This window comes from Penicillium griseofulvum, assembly GCF_001561935.1.
Source record: "Penicillium griseofulvum strain PG3 chromosome Unknown contig_11, whole genome shotgun sequence".
NCBI lineage: Eukaryota > Fungi > Ascomycota > Eurotiomycetes > Eurotiales > Aspergillaceae > Penicillium > Penicillium griseofulvum.
This window is the reverse complement of record NW_024467432.1, coordinates 969,601-987,656: the sequence shown is the minus strand read 5'-3', so window position 1 is coordinate 987,656 and position 18,056 is coordinate 969,601. Positions and strand designations below refer to the sequence as shown.

Genomic DNA, 18,056 nt, shown 5'->3' with positions numbered 1-18,056 from the left:
AAATTCGTAGTGACTATCAGGTTGCAGTTTGATATATATGCAATTCCGAGCTAAAGATATACGCGAAGACGGAAAGTAAGAAGAAAAAATATGTGTAAGTCTAAACTTTTGCCCTCAACCAAGTGTTAAACGCCAGGCCCATATGTGCACTCATGCCTGCGAAGACAGCACGCCTTCGCCGCGGTTGATTTGGATCCGCTTATCCTCACCCGCGCTGACAATGCCCACTGTCTTGTCCCAGCTCACGCTGAACACCTTAACACCTTCACCGCCAACCCGCTTGCTATCCGACTTGCCCTCCTCCTCGAGGCTCTTACGGGTAATCGAGTAAACACTCTCACCAACAACACCTTCCTTGTCTGTCTTAGTGGATCGGATATCCCAAATTCTGCACGTTCCGTCGTGACTACCGCTAATGAGACCATATGTGCTATGGGGGTCACGGGCCAAGCTCACAACAGCGTTGGTGTGGCCGCGGAGAGTCATGGCAGACACAGTCGTAGCAGATGCGCGGGGATCAATCAGAGTGATATGGCGGGCGGCAGTACCGGCAGCCAAGAGGCTGAGTTCGGGGAGGTGCTCGAGCGAGAGGAGGGAGTGTGATGTGGTGCGGGTATCAACCAGAGCACCGGTGACCAAATCCCAGGTCCGCAGGGAGTGATCCCATGATGCCGAGTAACCAACGGTAGCATCTTTTCCGTCGAAAATAGCAGCAGAAACAGGTGCTGTGTGAGCTGACAGAAGGGTCAGAGGACCACGTTGCGGTGTGGTGACGGATGTGTTCAGCTTGCGGCGCTTCGTGTTCCGTGCATTGCTAGAAGGAAGCAAGTTCTCAGGTGCTGCCGGGGCATCGGCCTTCTTGGTTGACCAGAATCCAACGGTGTTGTCTGCAGAACCAGTCAACAGACGGTTGGACTTGGCGTGAACTGCTAGTGACTCGATTCCAGCCTTGTGACCGTACAGCTCCAGTTGAGGAGAAATTTTCCCAGTGAAACCACCTTCACCCTCGGTATACTTCCACAATCGGACCGTGCGATCAAGACCAGCCGATGCGATCTGGTTGGGCGAAACGAACTTAGCGGCTCTGATAGAGGCGGTGTGGCCACCATCGGCGGCGGCAGGGGAGGTCGCAATAGTCTCAGAAGACATATTCCAGATCCGGAGCAGACCATCATAACTTCCTGATAGGATTCTTTCCTGGCCCGGGGTGAAAGTCGCACCTGAGGCCCAGGATGCAGCAGGTGAAGTCGTGGAAAGGACGTCTGTCGCGCTGACCCAGTCGTCGTGCTGGAACGAGGCGATGTGCAGGGGGGGAATCAAAGCTCGAACATATTCAATCTCGAGGGTCGTCTCAGCAGAGATACCGTTATCGACCAAATATTCATCAATTGAGGTCCGCAAAAAAGTTCCATTGATCAAAAACTCAAATGGAATGGGCTTTTCGCTTGAAAGAAGGTTGTTCACAAGTGTCGACAGCGCATATCGTCGAAGCCCTTTTGAGGAAGGTCAGTACTTCATACTACCATTTATGATTTTTGATCGGCAATGGGTCTCTCACCAGTAGGAACAAGAATTGGACCGGTGCTTTCAGGCAGAGCAATATCCTCCTGTTGGCTGATAAGCTGCACTCGAACTTGTCTCTGTGCGGATTCTGCCGCAGCGGATGTGACCAAATCTTCACTCATTTTGAAATCGTTCAAATTGGTGCCGATGTTGCAGATGGAATCTTTTTTGGTGGCTGTCGCATTTTCGGCGGGTGAGGAAAAAATACGGTGACCCGTGCGGCACACTTGCGCAGAGCGCGGAGATGGCTCCACTCGGCCTACATAGTTGAATACAAAACATTGCAATTTAAGGATTATATCTAGTGAAGAAATTGTATTTCTATGGGATTTACCCTCTGGGAGCTCTCCGAATCTCCGAAATAGCACGTCTCCGGTGATCAGACTCTGCAAACAAGGCCTCGATCAGATCAATCACTTCCTCAGCAGAGAACTCCAAGCCCAACTCTCCTTCGAGCCAAAGGAATTTGATATCGGCCAAAGAGCTCTCGAGAATATTGATCATGTATTGGAAACGGAACCAGCTCGGAACGTAGATGGCAGTGACGGGCAATGCCTCGGCGCCACCATCTGGCTCAGGCATGAAGAGGTCCTCCAATTTTGAAAGTTGATTACAGAAGGAGACCAGTTGCCGTGACTGATCCTCCGAGATATCACCCAAATCTTCGATATCGATGACCACCTTATTGATCACGGTAGACAAGAGAGATCCAACTGATTGGAGGAGCGCAGAATGAGACAGTATGGGTTGCCATTCCTTGTAAACATCACGAATTCGGTCGACGGTTGCGCTAACAGAGTTCTCACAGTCTGCCTGGAATGGCTGCTCGGAGCATTGTCCAAATCCTTGGGCTCCGTCAAGCAGATCTGTGACGATCGTGCGCTGCGTCTGCATCTCTTTGCTATACGCAAGTTTGCCAAATTTCTCCAAAGCTTCAACATCAGGCTGAAGTCTGGAGAGATCATGTTCCTCGACCAGTTTCCGGATTTCCTCGGCAAGGTACAGACTATCATTATAAAGATACATCTGCCCTGAAGTAAGCTTCAGCGAGTAGAATGTGGATGATGTAGCTTTGAACATAGCCAAGATCAAGGTCGGCAGTGCAAGAAGACCAGCACCAGAAGAAGCGACGCGGGAATTGGCATGACTGGGCTCTAGTTAGTTTGAGGTAAAAAAAAAAAAGGTCGAAGAAGGCACGACTTACGCAGGCTGCAAAATATCCTTTGAATCGGTGATTTGCTGCTGGACAACCCCAAGAACAGATTCGGGGATATCGGTGATTGTGAAGACTTCCTTTAGGGTGACCTCTTTTGGTGATGAAGACCCGGTTGGTTTTGTCGCTGCTGTGTTCTGGGGCTGCGGGGGTTTATTATCGACTTTATGGTCATCTTCATCCTCATCGCCCCAGCCCCAAGCATCATCATCAGCATCATCGTCTTCTATGGAAGCAGGTTTGGCCTGATCGGGAGTCTCCTCAGTCTCCTCGTCATCAAGACCCCACGCACTAACGTCTTCCTCTTCCTCCTCGGGCTTTGTTGTTTCTGCTTCCTTGGGCTCGTCTTCTTTATCGTCATCCCAGTCCGCATCCCAGTCATCATTGCCTTCAGTCTCCAATAGAGCGCCCTCAGCCTGAGAAACCTTTTCCTTTTCAATTCGTTCGACCTGTTTCGTTGTTCCCTGACTGGCAGCAAGGACCTTGCGAACTCTATCGAGCGAGTCGACTCTACGCCGAGTCAGCCACAGGCGTGGGGCTTGATTGACCCACGAGACGAGCTCTTCTTGACCAGTCCAACCCCAAGAATCCACCTGCTTGGTGAACTGTAAAACGTGGTTCAGGGTATTCTCAAACTCGCCGAGGCCACCTAAATCGGTGGGAATGGCAGGAGACAGCCACTCGGATATCACCTTCGAGGAAATAGTCACAATGAATGATTCGGAGAAAGTTGCAGACACCGACGACGGTATATTATGTCGCAAGTAGCCCAAAACGCTGGAAATCCGATCCAAGGTCTCTAGAGCGGTTGTCTTTGAGGCCTCGGGCTCAATGTGAATGCCAGTCTCCGTCACCACCACACCATGGCTGGTTCCATCAGGGTGAGGTTGCAAGATCGGATTTACGATCGCAGATAGTAGATCTTTTTGCAGCTTCTCATTGGCAGATGCGAGTATATCCAGTCGGGCCAGCAACGTAATAGTGCTCTCAAGAGAATCTGCAGCTGCAGCTGCGCTGGAGACATGGAATTCCCCTTGTTGTCGATCAACGTTCAATTGATCAGCCCAGCGTGAACGAAGCGCCTGGGAAATCTCCGATCGTAGAAGTGATACCTCGTCAGAGAGTATACCCATCACATTTGTATTGGTAAAGAAGGCATCCTTTCCAACAGCTGCGTCGGTCGACTCCAATTGCTCAATGGCAGTGGTGATCTGACCATTTCTGAGGGCAGCTCGCCCTATTTCCAGCTGCTGGCATAGACGGTGCACTTCCTCTAGGGTGCCCGCTACAGCCTCATTGAAGGCAATCTCCGTCTCAACCAATGCGACCTTGGCTCTTGCATCTTCAACCTTCGCTTGCAGGGGTTCGGTATGCTCATGCTGCGCGACTATTTCTCGCGCAGTCAATCTTGAGCGTTCTATGTCGGCGTGGAGTTGCTTCGCTTGGATGATCCAGTCATCTGCATCGAAGGTGGTGTTCTCGCGACTCAAGGAGCTAATCTCATTCTAATCAAGCACAACAGCGCGGGTCAGTAATCATAGACGTGGATAAATAGACACTGGAGATTTCATACCTCTACTTGCTCACGCGCCTTCGATATAAGCTCGAGTTCCCTGGCGAGAGCAGCTGCCGGGAACTTACCAGCAACTACACTCTCCTCGGGATAAGTGCCCTCAGTGACGAAGCCTAACACCGCCTGGCACAGCTCCTCAGTATTTGCTGGCATGATTCCAACTTTTCGGGCTGAAATAAAGCACAAATTATCAGGGAACACAAGCCTCGGAGCTTCGGAAATAGACACGTAAAGGAAGTGTCGAGCTATCAACCCGTGACTTTGGGCGTCACCGCCCCCACGTGGTGTATACTGTATCCTTCGCTATAGAGCTCTAAATTCACTAGAATTTTAATAAGACTATAAATTCTTTTTGACTGGTTGTAAATATTTCGAAATCTAATATTTCTCTTTGTTAAATACATTCTTTCAGTTGCCCGCTTTGTAAGGAAAACGGGAGAATCTCCATTCTCGAAAACTCCGGGTCCAACACACTTTTGAAGACATCTCAGACTCACCGTGTCTCGAATTCTCCCACTGAGTCGGACAAGTACGAGTTTCCTGTAAGTCAATGTGAATTGCCTTCTTTCTTATTGCCTATGGAGGGGTGTCACTCTTCTATCCCCAAATTTTTGCTCGCCACCCCACCTATATGTGATTATCCTTGGCCACATGTCGCAGGTCTGCTGGATATGTCCTTTCAGGGCATAGTTTGGAGGCGAACTACTTGTTGGTGCTTTTGTCCTTATCCTATTCGAGCTCAGCGCAGAGTGAATTTTCTTCTCTGAATTGTGGTTGTACTTGTTATCAGACTATTCGTCATCGTGAATTTATATGCTCGCAACTGTATCAACTCTCAAATTAATGGACACAAATTGCTAACAAGAACAACCAGACTGTCAAGCTTACGGCGAAATTTCTTCACTGGGTCTGCCCCATTGATCAATATGTCGCCCTCGGTGCAGAACAGTCACTTCAAACTGCTCCAGCAGTTCAAGCCTGATTACTCGCCGAGCGAGTTCACCCAGTATGAATCACAGCGTACCGGTATGAGAGTGGTCGTTATCGACCAGCCGGGTCCCAAGGTCAACGGTTACTTTGTGCTTGCTACCGAAATCCACGATGATTCGGGTGCTCCTCATACTCTGGAGCACTTGTGCTTCATGGGTTCCCGCAATTACCGCTACAAGGGCTTCCTTGACAAGCTAGCCACCCGCGTATACTCTAGCACCAATGCCTGGACGGCAACTGATCACACTGCCTACACGCTTGATACTGCAGGCTGGGAAGGCTTTGCTCGTATCCTTCCAGTCTACCTGGAGCATGTGATTGCTCCTACTCTGACTGACGAAGGCTGCTACACTGAAGTTCACCACGTCGATGGCTCTGGAAATGATGCCGGTGTCGTGTATTCCGAGATGCAGGGTGTACAGAACAATGCCGCTGAGTTGATCGACCTGGCAGCTCGCAGATTGATCTACCCGCCTGGCGTGGGTTTCCGCTATGAGACAGGAGGTATGATGGAACAGCTTCGTGTCTTGCCTGCGGAACGAATCCGCGAGTTCCACCGTGAGATGTATCAGCCCAAGAACCTGTGCCTAATCCTCACCGGAGAGGTCGACCAGGAGAACATGCTTGATATCTTGGACAAGTTCGAAGACACTATCTTGGATGTCATTCCTAGCCCAGAGGCACCATTTAAGAGACCCTGGGTGGATTCCAAGCAAGCTCCTTACTTGGAGAAGTCCGCTATTCAGAAGGTTGAGTTCCCCGAGGAGGATGAATCATTTGGTGAAATCGAAATCCGCTTCATGGGACCCAGCTGCATCGATCCCATCCTATGTAAGATTCAAACCCCCAATATTTGAGATCAAATACTTACAGTATCATAGCCGGGGCTCTTAATGTGTCACTTTTGTACCTGGCCGGTTCATCTGCAGCTCTGCTAGAGAACATCATTGTTGAGAAAGAACAACTCGCCAGTGCCGTTTACTACGCGACTGAGGATCACCCTAGCATGGAGGTTCGTTTCACGTTGACCAGCGTGGAAACAGAGAAGTTGGAGAGCGTTGAGAAGAGATTCTTTGAGATCCTCCAAGATGCCATGGCCAAGGAATTGGATATGAAGTACTTGAAAGAGTGCATCGACCGACAGCGCCGAACCTGGAAGTTCTCGACTGAGTCTTCTGCCTCTTCATTTGCTGAGTACGTTATCTCTGATTTCCTGTTCGGAAAGCGTGACGGCTCAACCTTGATGGATGTCGCGACTTTGAAGGAATACGATGTCCTTGCGACCTGGACCGAAGACCAGTGGCGCGATTTCATCAAGAAGTGGATCTCGGATGCGCCCCACGTCACTATCTTGGGTATTCCATCCCAGAAGATGTCCGCCTCACTGAAAAAGGACGAGGAGGACCGGGCCGCTGCGCAGAAGGAGCGTCTCGGCGAGAAGGGCCTCAAGGAGCTTGCCGACAAACTCGAAAAGGCCAAGGCAGAGAATGACAAGGAGATTCCGCAGGAATTGCTAGAAAAGTTCGCTATCCCAGGAACTGAGTCGATCCACTTCATGGAGACCAGTACCGCTCTTTCAGGTGCTGCCCTGAAAGCTGGACGCCCCAACAACAAGATCCAACCCCTCGTTGATGCCGACAAGTCTGACCAATCCCTTTTCATCCACTTCGAGCACATCCCTAGTAGCTTTGTCCAGCTATCGGTCCTCATCTCAGCTGATTCTGTGCCCGTTCAATTGCGTCCATTGCTGTCCGTCTACACCGAAGCGTTCTTCAACATTCCGGTGCAGCGTGATGGCAAGACAATCGACTTTGAACAGGTTGTAGTGGAATTGGAGAGAGACACCGTCGGATACTCGATGGAGACTGCTCGCGGTCTTGGAAACTCGGAGATGTTACGTATCTCCTTCCAGGTCGAACTGGAGAAGTATACTCACGCCGTCGCCTGGCTGCAGGAGTTGTGCTGGAAGTCCGTCTTCGACGTGGAGAGACTCCGGGCCATCAACTCCCGTCTCTTGGCCGATGTGCCCGACTCCAAGCGCAGTGGTGACGACATGCTTGCTGCTGTTCATGTGATGGTTCATTACGCAGACGAGTCGATCACCCGTGCTCGTTCCACTTTGGTGAAGGCTCGCTACCTCAAGCGTGTCAAGCGTCTGCTCGCTGAGAAGCCCGAGGAAATCGTGAGCCGCATGGAGGAGATCCGCAACTCGCTCTTCAAGCCCGACAATGTGCGCGTCATTGTCATTGCCGACATTGAGAAACTTCAGAACCCCGTCTCGGCCTGGAAGCCCTTCGCCGAGACCCTGGGCGCCAGCACTGAGTTGCGGCCTATCACTGACCGACGATCTCGGCTGAGCGATGCCGGCAAGAACATTGGCGGCAAGTCTTACATCGTCCCTATGCCGACTGTCGACTCGTCTTTTGCCTACGCCACCGCCCGTGGTCTGGACTCGTACGACTCCCCGGATCTGCCCGCGCTGCTCGTCGCAATCTCGTACATGAACGCTGTCGAGGGTCCTCTCTGGGTTGCAGTCCGTGGCACTGGTCTGGCGTACGGTACTAACTTCAGTTACAACATCGACACGGGCTTTGTCAACTTCGATGTGTACCGGTCCCCGAATGCCCACAAGGCGTTCGAGTCTAGCAAGCACATTGTTGAGAACTATCTGTCCGGTGCTACGCCTTTCGATCCTTTGATGCTGGAGGGTGCTATCAGCAGCATCGTGGTCAACTACGCTAATGAGCAGATGACTGCCGTCAATGCTGCCCAGGGCAGTTTCATCCGCCAGGCGATCCGCAACTTGCCCAGCGACTATAAGGAGAAGATGCTCAAGAATGTGCGCGCTATCACTACTGACCAGATCAAGGGTGCTCTACGTGATATCATCTTGCCGTTGTTTGATCCGAAGACTGCAAACATGGTTGTCACCTGCGCAACTGTGTTGGAAGAGGTGAGTTGTTCCCCAGCCTTCACGTTGCAGATATGGATTGCTAATTTTGATTGTGAACAGACCATTAAGCAAGGCTTCGAATCTTCCGGCTTCACCCCTACAGTTCAGCCTCTCAAGGAATTCGAGGACGACTATGGTCTGAAGGTTGGTGACGAGGAAGAAGACGAGGACGATGACGAAGATGATGATGACGAGGATGATGACTCCGAGACCGGATCGGAGGATAGCGAGTACGAAAGCGACGACGAGTGATATGTCTATGAACGACCTATGCATGGGTAGCGAGGAGGATCACATAGACGGAATTGTGGTGTCAAGAGACTCTACACAACCTAGACAGTGATGAATCTACTCCTTTACTTGCTGCAAACACGCTGCAACTCAGTAAACACCGAGATCTTGACTGGCATAAACAAAGCTGAAACATTCGCACTAATAATGTAGTCACACACATCCTCGAGGAAATGTAAATATGGTACACGTCAAACAAGACTCGCCAGTAACCGTCTTGTTCGAACCCGGATCCGATCTGAAGACTGTAAATAGTTCCAAGAATGAATAAATCGGTAATTGCCCCCCTACTTGCTTCCCACTATTGCCGTGATGCAATACGGATTGCAATCAATCCAATCAATCCAATCCAACCGGTCCTCTATGGTATAAATCCTTCTTTCAATACAACCCCCGAACGATTCAAAGGTCAGAGACGAAACGAATAAAACTACCAACTCAACTCCTTCCGGCCCTTAAGAGTCCTCCGGATAAGAGTCTTGCGCCCGTTCCTGTCCTTCTTGCGCGCCAGGTATCCATGGCGGCGCTTTTGGACCCGTCGTGACGGGCGGAACGTCACACGGCGCACGCCTAGGGAGGCACTTGCGGAGAACGAGCGGGACTGCGAGGGTGTCTTCTGGGAGAGGAGTGATGACAGGGGTGAGAAGGCGGAGGCGGTTGCTGTGATTGGCGAGGAGAGGCGGGCGCCGAGTGTTCGCGAGGGTTGGAAGCGGGTTGGCGTGGAGAGGAGGGAGGAGAAGGATCGGGATGAGAGCATTGTGGAGGGTGTGCTTGGTTGTTGCGGGATTTGGGCAAATCTGTTGCCGGGTGGAATAAGGTATTAGCTGTCTGGTTGGTTTCGAGGCTGGAGAGGTTGCTGGTTTGGGGGCTTTGCGTACCTGCTCATCGAGGTCCGCATGGCCGATGTGGTGGCCCGGAAGGTTGAGGGCACAGCCCTGGCGCGGAGGCAGAACATTTTGACCCTGGCTATGTTTGGAGGACGATTAAGGCGGGGTGGGAGAGCTGGTGTTGGAGATCGAGTGAGGCCTGGTGGACAAGACGCGGCGTCGGAAGACAGAAAATTAAGCGCGGAGCCGCTGGCACGGACCCGCCTAGAGATGTATGTCGACAATAATGTACAGTAATCGCTTGGGATATATAGATGATAGAATTGAGTTGATTTCTAGTGTAATATATACTTATATCCTATAACTACTATATAACTATGTTTAGCTGTTAAACATCAGACTATAGTTGCAGCGCATCCCGTTAAGAAGACCTACCCGATCAGGACTAGCGTCACCGAACTTTTTTGATCTCGAGATGCGAAATGCTCAACGTCGCCCGTGCAACTCACCATCCTACTCGCCAGTCACGCTGAACTCAAGAGAAATTATACTCCCAGTACTGTCAATCCCAATACCGGGCGACACAACTCCATAATCGCCCTCATTACCACCCTTCAGCCTCAAAAAACCACCCTCTAAGCCCGGCGAAGAATACCAATTTTACCAAAATGGCAACTCAAGGTCCCCAGGCCCTCCCTCCAGTCACAGTGCAAAGCACACAGACCATCAGCCAGTCCGCAGCGCAGGAATTCCTAGCCGCTTACCTTGACCGCGCCGCAACAGACCCATCGTTGCAACCCAACGCCAGCATCAGCGAGCATGGCCCCGTCTCACGGACGACCGCCGCAGCGCCAAACCTGATCCTACACAACCTGAAGCGCGTGCAAGCGGGTCTAGCTGGAGAGCTCCTCGGTCGCGATCTGACCGTCGCGAAGCAAAACCCCGGAGAGGATTATCTGGATGTTGCTGCGGGTATTGTGCAGACCAACAAGCATGATCAGCTGGACGAGAGCAATGATCTTGTCATGAATGACGCTGAGTTTGGCATGGAGGCTGAAGCTTTTGCGGATCAGGAGGCTGGTATTGATAAGGAGGAGCGCAAGCGGAAGAAGAAGGAGAGACGGTTGGCGGAGAAGAAGGATAAGGCCAAGGCCAAGGCTGAGGCTGAGGATTCCGATTGAGTGTGGGTATATATTTGGTTGTGGGCGTTGCTGCATTGGGTCGGAGTCTTTTTCCTTTCTTTCGTTCTATTGCTCTATTACTCTGGGCTGGGTTGGGTTTTGGACGTACAAAAAAAGTACTCGCATTTCATGTCTGGACAAAAAGTGTTATTTATAGTTTAGACGGATTGCTACAATCCAATCAATACATAATGGAACATTTCCAAGCCTCGCTTTTGCTTCTCGAGATTGGTACCCCAATATGTCACCAGTACAAAGTCATAGCCAGTTCATATGGAAATCGCCAGTATAACTAACACTTATCCAGTTTACAGCTCGCGGTCCGCGGCCTTAACGGGCTTTTCACTATCCTCCGCCTTGCTGCTGGTGACCTTGCCGCCCTTCCAGCCAAGCGCAGCGAGACGCTCGGTAAGGATGGGGTGGGAGTAGTGGTAGCTAGCATAAATCGGATCAGCATCCATAGTGCTGAGGTTCTGAATCTGGAGCTTCAGGAGCGAGGAAGCAAGCTTGTCGGAGTAACCAAGGTTCTGGGCAAATTTATCTGTAGAATATTGTTAGTACGACTGAGAGTACAACAGAGGGTATATGATAGATCCAATGGAACATACCGGCCTCAAATTCAAACTTCCGGCTGAGGATGTTCATGAGAAGCTTCACGACAGCATCCATAGGCGCCAGGGCATCGGAGAAGAGCAGGAAACCAATCATGATAGGCTGCTCATTCACGAATCCAAAGGACTGGTACAACGACTTGTTGTTGACAAAGACAGAGAAGAGAGCGAAGATGTAGAACATGTGAGCCTAAGTCGCATAGTTAGTGATAATTCGCCAAAAGGGCAACTGAGCATATTCGTACCTGGGCAATTCCGAACAGCTTGGTGGTGTGGCTGAGGCTCCAGTGACCAAGCTCGTGGCCCAGGACAGCAACGACCTCCTCGGGCTCAGTCTTCTCAATCAGAGTATCATAGATGACAATGTGCTTCTTCCATGGCAGGCCGTAAAAGTAGGCATTGCTGTGGGCACTGCGCTTGCTGCCATCAATGACGTGCAGCTCGGAGAGAGGGAAGTTGAGTCTCTTAGCCAGGTTTTCGACACCGGTCTTGAGTTCACCGGGCTGAAGTGGCGAGAGCTTGTTGAAGAGAGGCAGAATCGCAATGGGGTAGATAGTAATGGCGAAGACCTGGAGGAAGACACCGAAGAGCCAGAGGTAGTAGTAGAACGAGGTGTCAAACTTCTGAACAATCTTGAGAATAGCAGTGATAATAGGAGTTCCCAAAACAATTCCAAGCATCTGACCCTTGAGCATATCCGTAACCCAAAGCTTGAGCGTCTGCTTGTTGAAACCGAACTTCTCCTCGAGCACAAACGTGTTGTAGTACGAGACGGGCAGCGAGAGGATAGTGCTTAGAAGGTTGAAACCGAAGAAGAATACCAATGTTTGACAGATTTCGCCCTGGAACCGACCGGGGAGGTACCGAGCGAGCACCAGACCACTGAGGCCCCAGAGCTTGGGGAGGACATCGCCGTAGATGAATGCAAGGTTTTGGATTTGGCCGTAGAGACCGGAGAAGAAGCTGAACTTGGCCTTTGCGCGACCGTATGCCTGTAATGATATTCCAATGAGTCTGTGTATATCGTACGGTTCGTCGGGTTCATACCTGACTTTGGTCAAAGACCTCCTGGGTAACCTCCGCTGCGAGAACCTGGGGAGGCTTCGTCCGTTGCAAAAACTTGTACTGCCGAAGTGAGAGGAAACCTTCAAGGACGAACTGGCCCAGTGAAAAGCCCACAAGCACGTTCTTCCATGGGAAGAGCGGGCGATCGAGCAAGCGCGCCAGTTGCTGGAGGGATACATTAGCGACGTGTCCACGAGGAAAGCAACTTCACCATATAAACACGGTGGAATTTCAATCTTTTCAACTTACCTCGAGGATATACATGATTAAAATCGCGCAACTAGGCGAAGAAAGAGGAAGTTGTTCAAGTCAGAAGATGCTACTTTGTTATTATCGGCAGCCTTAGTCAGATATCATGCGTGCCCCCGGGGCCACCTTGGTCCCATTCCTACAAAGGTCGATCTCAGGAATTGGTTCTATTAATCAATTATTTAGCGTCTAAGATGTGAGATGAATTAATAAGAGTTGATTGAGTTTGGTTCACCAACATTTAAATGTAAGTAACTTCTGCTGACGCCATTGTTGAAGTCTTTAGGGCTCATATAACGGTCGACCAGGACAATACTCGAAGATTGTATAATATTTTATCTATATTTAAATCTTAGTGTCGCTATGGCCTTTCTAGCTATAACAGTACCCGGTAGCTTAGAGCACATAGTCATCACTTTGCGGGGCGATACAAGTGGTTATACTCCGTAGTCGTGAAATATATACATCCAACGCTCTAGCCGAAACGACTACCCTCATTTGCAAATGTTTGTTTTTTTAATTTATATCAGACGAAGAAGCCAGCTGTAAGTTGATAAAACATGCGGAAGCTCTTAAATTGTGCCTCAATTTCCCTGCATTTTTAACCACAGACCTGTATAACTAGGTCTATCTACATAAGATCTGATCATGCAGACAGGAAATGAGGCAATGAACAGAACAGGAAACCTCTTGAAAACAACTCCCTCGTACGATGAAAATAAAAAGCATATCTTATTCGCCGACTTCACCTGCATCCCGTCCGTCGTCCGTCCCTCAGATCAAACCATACCATGCAGTCGCGGACCAGATAAACTGGGCGCTGACATGCATAGAGGTAGAGCGATCAAGGTGGCGACAATACAGGATTGCATGTCTCCTCCATCTTCTCTATTCAGCCCGGGGAATCAGTTAAATCACGTCTTTAATTTTCCGATTCGTCATGACCATAAACTTTTTTGCAATCATAGATCGCAAGACTCGTGTTCGAGGGGAGGTGGGATGAGATCGTTGTTCGGGGATATAGCGAGATTTATGTGTAAATCAATTTCCCCGACATGACAAACCTCATTCCCAAGCTCCCCATTACGAACTGGGAAATCATTGAAAGGATTGCTTTACTGCTGCACAGGCTCGAGGGTGTTACCACTGCGAATTAAGTCAGTATTTGTCATGGCCAGAAGGAATACCAAAACTATGAAACTTACGCAACAATGTTGGCCCATCCAATCAAACGCCAGTGCTTCTCGATTCTGCGGCTGATGGCGATCTTTTCGCCGACTTCGGTACAGGCGGGGCTGGTCAAGCTGAGCTTGGCAGCATCGGCCTTGACACCGAGGACCTTAGCACCAGTAGCGGTGGAACCGATGTTGACCATCAGGACTTCGTTCTTAGCAAGCTTGGCGACCTTGGCTTGCTTGCCGTCGGCGGTCTTGACACCGAGCAGGCGGCGGAGCAGGAAATAGTTGACTTCGATCTCGGTGTAGATGGCGGGAAGACGGCCACGGTGGCCAAGAACGAAACCGACAAGACGATCGGCACGGCAAAGTGTGGGGTCGACACGGGTACCGACACCGATCAATCCACCAGGCACGGCAAACTTGAGATCGTTGTGCTCAGCGAAGAGAGACACGATGCGGGAGAAAATGGGACGGCACTGGATCTTGCCCTGCTCGTCCTTGGTGACGAGACCGGGGCGGATCTCGATCTCATCGTTCAACTTTACGACACCGGTAAGGATGGAACCACCGGCAACACCACCCTTGAGCTCATCGATCTCGGCACCGGGCTTGTTCACATCAAAGGAACGAATGATCATCATGTGAGGAGTGGCCTCGAAGTTGCGAATAGGGATGGGGATTGTGTGAACAAGTGCCTCATTGACAGCATCAATGTTGTACTTCAGCTGTGCTGAAATGGGGATAACGGGCGATCCATCAGCAACAGTACCACGGATGAATTTGAGAATCGACTGATAGTGCTCGAGGGCATTATCGCTCCGCATGAGGTCAACTGTTTTATTTTTGAACGTCAGTGCTTCGTTTCATCGATAGTTTGCAGGAACTATGATTTTACCCTTATTTTGGAGAATGACGATGTGGTTGAGCTTCATGATCTCAATGGCGGCCAAGTGCTCCGAGGTCTGGGGTTGGGGGCAGGTTTCGTTTCCGGCAATCAAGAGAAGAGCGGCATCCTAGTAAAGTGATGTTAGCTTATCACCAATACCCTGAAATCTTAATTGCTGTAGTAAAAGGTGAAACCTACCATGACCGCGGCTCCTGAAAGCATGGTGCTCATCTGTGCAAAGCTGGTTAGCATCAACTCTTAAAAAGAGAAGCTGAATCTCCCAAGATGTGCAAGAGAACGAGACTAACCAGAATATCGTGACCTATGATTTGAAGATTAGCAGTGTTCCCCAACTTTGGACAGAGACAAATCTAGAAAACATACCAGGGCAATCAACGAAACTTTTCTCGGAGATTAAAGGTTAGATTATGTTCAATAAAGAAGGAATCTCTGGGCTGGGGGGTAGGTTGGGGAATCAATAATACCTGACATGACGCTGTATGAGAAGTTAGATTAGGACCACTCAAGGAAAGGCTCTGAGTTTGGACTTCAGAGAGGAAGTGGTGGGAGTACATACCAGCAACTGATAACGGCCGTTACATCCTTCGCGCTCACAAGGCGGATCGACTTCTTTTTCGCTCTTGAAGCTCTTGTAACATGTGGGCCGGGGGCATTCGGGGCTGTCGCACTTGTAAATCTTCGCATTCGCGTAACCAAGCTTAATGGTAATGTTACGCTCCAGTTCGTTCTTGAAACGAACGGTCTGGACCTCAGAAATGGCCTTGACCACAGTGGATTTTCCGCTATAGATGTATTAGTATGTATAGGAAGAAAAGGGCGAGAGAAGGCGGCTAACTGAGCGACGTGACCGATCGTGCCTGATATTCCGTTAGTAAATTGGCTGCCCGGAAAAATGGAATCGAATATACGCAGTGCATTTTGAACGCATAAACGTTTCAAAAACTAACAGTCGCATAATTACATACCGATATTCTGAGTAGCTTGACGGGCGATAATCTCGGGCGAAAGAGGCGACAATGTTGAGAGGTCGAGAGTTTCTGGGTTAGGCTGCTCCGGAAGCTCTGGACGCTTAGGTTGAGGAGCATGCTCAGCCCGCTTCATGGCAGACTTGAGAGGCTTCTCTTGATCGAGGGGCTCCTGGTCCTCGATCTCTCCGCGAGCGTTGTGAGCGTCGAGCAAAGGTGAGCCGGGTTGGGATCCCTCGTCGGAGAAATCACCGTTGGAAGCCATAATTGCGAAATAATTTAGAAAATCAACTCGCGATCTGTAGCGTCGAAAGAAGACACAAGGTGGTCGGACGTTGGTGGTAGGAGGTGAGAAGGTCGATGAAAATTGCTTCCCGCGGGCGATATGATAATGAAAGAATAGGTGGGGGATTGTGTGTAGTGGAGAGCCGGGCGGTGTCTGGATGGCAACTCTACATTTCCTCTACGTTAGAACAGTTTTAGTAAATATACTAGATATAATAATTCAATTGGCGCTTATTTAAGTAATTCTATACAGTTTTAATGTTGTGTGTGGTGTCGTGGGTTCATTGTGGATGATTCACTTAAGAAAATTCCTTGTCCCCTAAAATGTCTACACAATTAGGTGTGTCACACTGGGTTTATACCTAGAGCAGTGATGGTAGTAATTAAAATATTACTTGAATTTTCTTGAAAGAAGTATTTCAAAACATAATCATTATTTTCTAGGGCAATAGACTCAGGTCTTCTCATACTCATGATACAATGGTTGCCACTGGGGATCTATTTGACAGTACAAAGGGTATAACAGTTGAGAGCAATGAGACGTTACTCATCGTCACTATCACTCGATAACTCTGCTTCGTCAGAGTCGTCTTCGGAATCTATCAGTGTAGATGGATCCTCCGCAGGCAACATGACGAAGGAAGCCATGCATGTGATGCGGTTACCAGTTTCATTGGTAGCCAAGAGCTTTCCAACCTGAGTCGTATCTTTCTTTTCCTTCTTTGCTGTGGTAATTTCTTTCCCAGAAACCTTCCAAACACGGACGACTCCGTCACTGTTCGCGGTGACGACCAAGAAGTCATTGCGGAATTCCTTTGCTTGACCTTCAAGTGTGAGGATATCGAAATCCTTGATACGGCCAGGGAACCCAGCTTGCTTTCCACCAACCTGAGCCACTGGGGTACCATGGGGAATCGAGCATTCGGTATCATCCTCCGCTTTTGTCAATTCTTTGGTCGAGTAGAAGATCACTCGGCCATCCTCTGTAGAGACGGCCAAGAAATCTTCCTTTTCATCGCCCTTCAAAGGCAAAGAAACATACTTCATCTGGTGAAGTTTGCTCCGTGGGTTAGGAATCACTCTGCATCTGGGAATCGAGTCCTGTGCTAATAGTCAGAAATTTGATCAACGGTATACATTCAAGACAACTTACGATTCCGAACACGACTGCACCCCATTCGAAAGCAACAGCAAACTCCTCTCCTTCAGAGTCCCATGCAATGCGTCGACCTTCTCCAGTGCTCCATCTCGACTCCTTGACACCTTGGAGGATTTCCCTGGTGAAGTTCAACACACCAGCCTTTCTGCCAGTCACAAGATTCCACAATCTCATACATTTCTCTCCTCGCCCAACACTTAACATCAGCTTCATACTGGGGTGCACCGCAAAGTGGTTCACTCCAGATGGAGCAGCTCCAGGAGGCGCCGTATCACCGCTTGGCCGACCTTGGATTTTTGGGTTTGGTGCTTTGATAGTTGATACGACGGTCCAGTCACGGGTCTTGGAAATGGAGATTGAGTTGTCCTCTCCCGCTGCGATCAACTTGGTTCGCGAAGGGAAGCTCAACGAGGTAATACTGGCAGTGTGGTGCAACAATGTTCCTAGCTCACGGTTCCGGGGGTTTTCAAGAATCTTGTTTCCGGCGAAGGTCGGCACAGACGGATAGTCCTCATTCACGGCAGGAGGTGCAGCGGAGATAGAATACAGGTTGATGCGCTCATCTGTACTACCACTGGCCAGCATCACCTTCTGAGAATCGACAGGGTCGGTAGGTTTAGGTAGTGGCGACAATGCTAGGCAACGAATTGCAGATCCATGGGCTTCGAATAAGAAAGTATCCATGCATTGGATGGCTGAAGGGTCAGCCTCAGCCTTTGCTTTCATGCTGGAAGCCGGGATTCCGACTGTGAAGCCATGGAGCACCCGCTCATAAGAGCCTGTAACTACTTGGATAGTGAGGGCTGCATCGATAGTCTCTGAGGGAGTAGGAACGGATTTGGTAACCTTGGTAGGGGTACCAGCCGTCTTATCCTCCTTGGGGGCATCGGTTCTCTTGCGTTTAACCATGATTTCTCTCAAATAATGATTGTGGTTTGTATATCGTAGATGTGAAAGCTTAGAGGGCGGACAACTTTTTTTCTTGATTTTCTGCCGGTTGTTTATCGGCCGCCTTTTGATAGGGAATTTTAGCCTTAATGCCTTAA

General features: G+C 49.8%; 7 protein-coding genes across 7 annotated transcripts; 2 read left to right on the top strand and 5 right to left on the bottom strand.

The window, feature by feature from the left end:
- Positions 1-150: 150 nt before the first annotated feature.
- PGRI_088880 (uncharacterized protein) lies at positions 151-4,502 on the bottom strand (the record flags this gene model as incomplete). Its single annotated transcript, XM_040796602.1, has 5 exons — positions 151-1,493; positions 1,559-1,822; positions 1,932-2,710; positions 2,768-4,281; positions 4,350-4,502. The coding sequence occupies 5 exons, from the start codon at positions 4,500-4,502 to the stop codon at positions 151-153; spliced, it is 4,053 nt and encodes a 1,350-aa protein (XP_040651140.1).
- A 773-nt stretch (positions 4,503-5,275) lies between these two features.
- PGRI_088870 (putative zinc metalloprotease) lies at positions 5,276-8,544 on the top strand (the record flags this gene model as incomplete). The annotated part of the gene is made up of 3 exons (XM_040796601.1): positions 5,276-6,170; positions 6,221-8,292; positions 8,353-8,544. 3 exons carry the CDS (start codon positions 5,276-5,278, stop codon positions 8,542-8,544), a joined length of 3,159 nt encoding a protein of 1,052 aa, XP_040651139.1.
- Positions 8,545-9,013: 469 nt separating this feature from the next.
- On the bottom strand, positions 9,014-9,538 carry PGRI_088860 (mitochondrial 54S ribosomal protein bL34m; the record flags this gene model as incomplete). The annotated part of the gene is made up of 2 exons (XM_040796600.1): positions 9,014-9,380; positions 9,462-9,538. The coding sequence occupies 2 exons, from the start codon at positions 9,536-9,538 to the stop codon at positions 9,014-9,016; spliced, it is 444 nt and encodes a 147-aa protein (XP_040651138.1).
- A 540-nt stretch (positions 9,539-10,078) lies between these two features.
- PGRI_088850 (uncharacterized protein) lies at positions 10,079-10,591 on the top strand (the record flags this gene model as incomplete). The annotated part of the gene is made up of 1 exon (XM_040796599.1): positions 10,079-10,591. The coding sequence occupies one exon, from the start codon at positions 10,079-10,081 to the stop codon at positions 10,589-10,591; it is 513 nt and encodes a 170-aa protein (XP_040651137.1).
- Positions 10,592-10,899: 308 nt separating this feature from the next.
- Positions 10,900-12,531, bottom strand: PGRI_088840 (zinc metalloprotease; the record flags this gene model as incomplete). Its single annotated transcript, XM_040796598.1, has 5 exons — positions 10,900-11,132; positions 11,200-11,392; positions 11,448-12,194; positions 12,250-12,432; positions 12,517-12,531. The coding sequence occupies 5 exons, from the start codon at positions 12,529-12,531 to the stop codon at positions 10,900-10,902; spliced, it is 1,371 nt and encodes a 456-aa protein (XP_040651136.1).
- A 1,100-nt stretch (positions 12,532-13,631) lies between these two features.
- On the bottom strand, positions 13,632-15,831 carry PGRI_088830 (translation initiation factor eIF2 subunit gamma; the record flags this gene model as incomplete). Its single annotated transcript, XM_040796597.1, has 10 exons — positions 13,632-13,662; positions 13,722-14,526; positions 14,590-14,707; positions 14,779-14,811; positions 14,889-14,902; positions 14,965-14,981; positions 15,066-15,076; positions 15,158-15,383; positions 15,437-15,458; positions 15,567-15,831. The coding sequence occupies 10 exons, from the start codon at positions 15,829-15,831 to the stop codon at positions 13,632-13,634; spliced, it is 1,542 nt and encodes a 513-aa protein (XP_040651135.1).
- A 563-nt stretch (positions 15,832-16,394) lies between these two features.
- On the bottom strand, positions 16,395-17,919 carry PGRI_088820 (putative 60S ribosome biogenesis protein Mak11; the record flags this gene model as incomplete). Its single annotated transcript, XM_040796596.1, has 2 exons — positions 16,395-16,952; positions 17,005-17,919. The coding sequence occupies 2 exons, from the start codon at positions 17,917-17,919 to the stop codon at positions 16,395-16,397; spliced, it is 1,473 nt and encodes a 490-aa protein (XP_040651134.1).
- Positions 17,920-18,056: the final 137 nt, after the last annotated feature.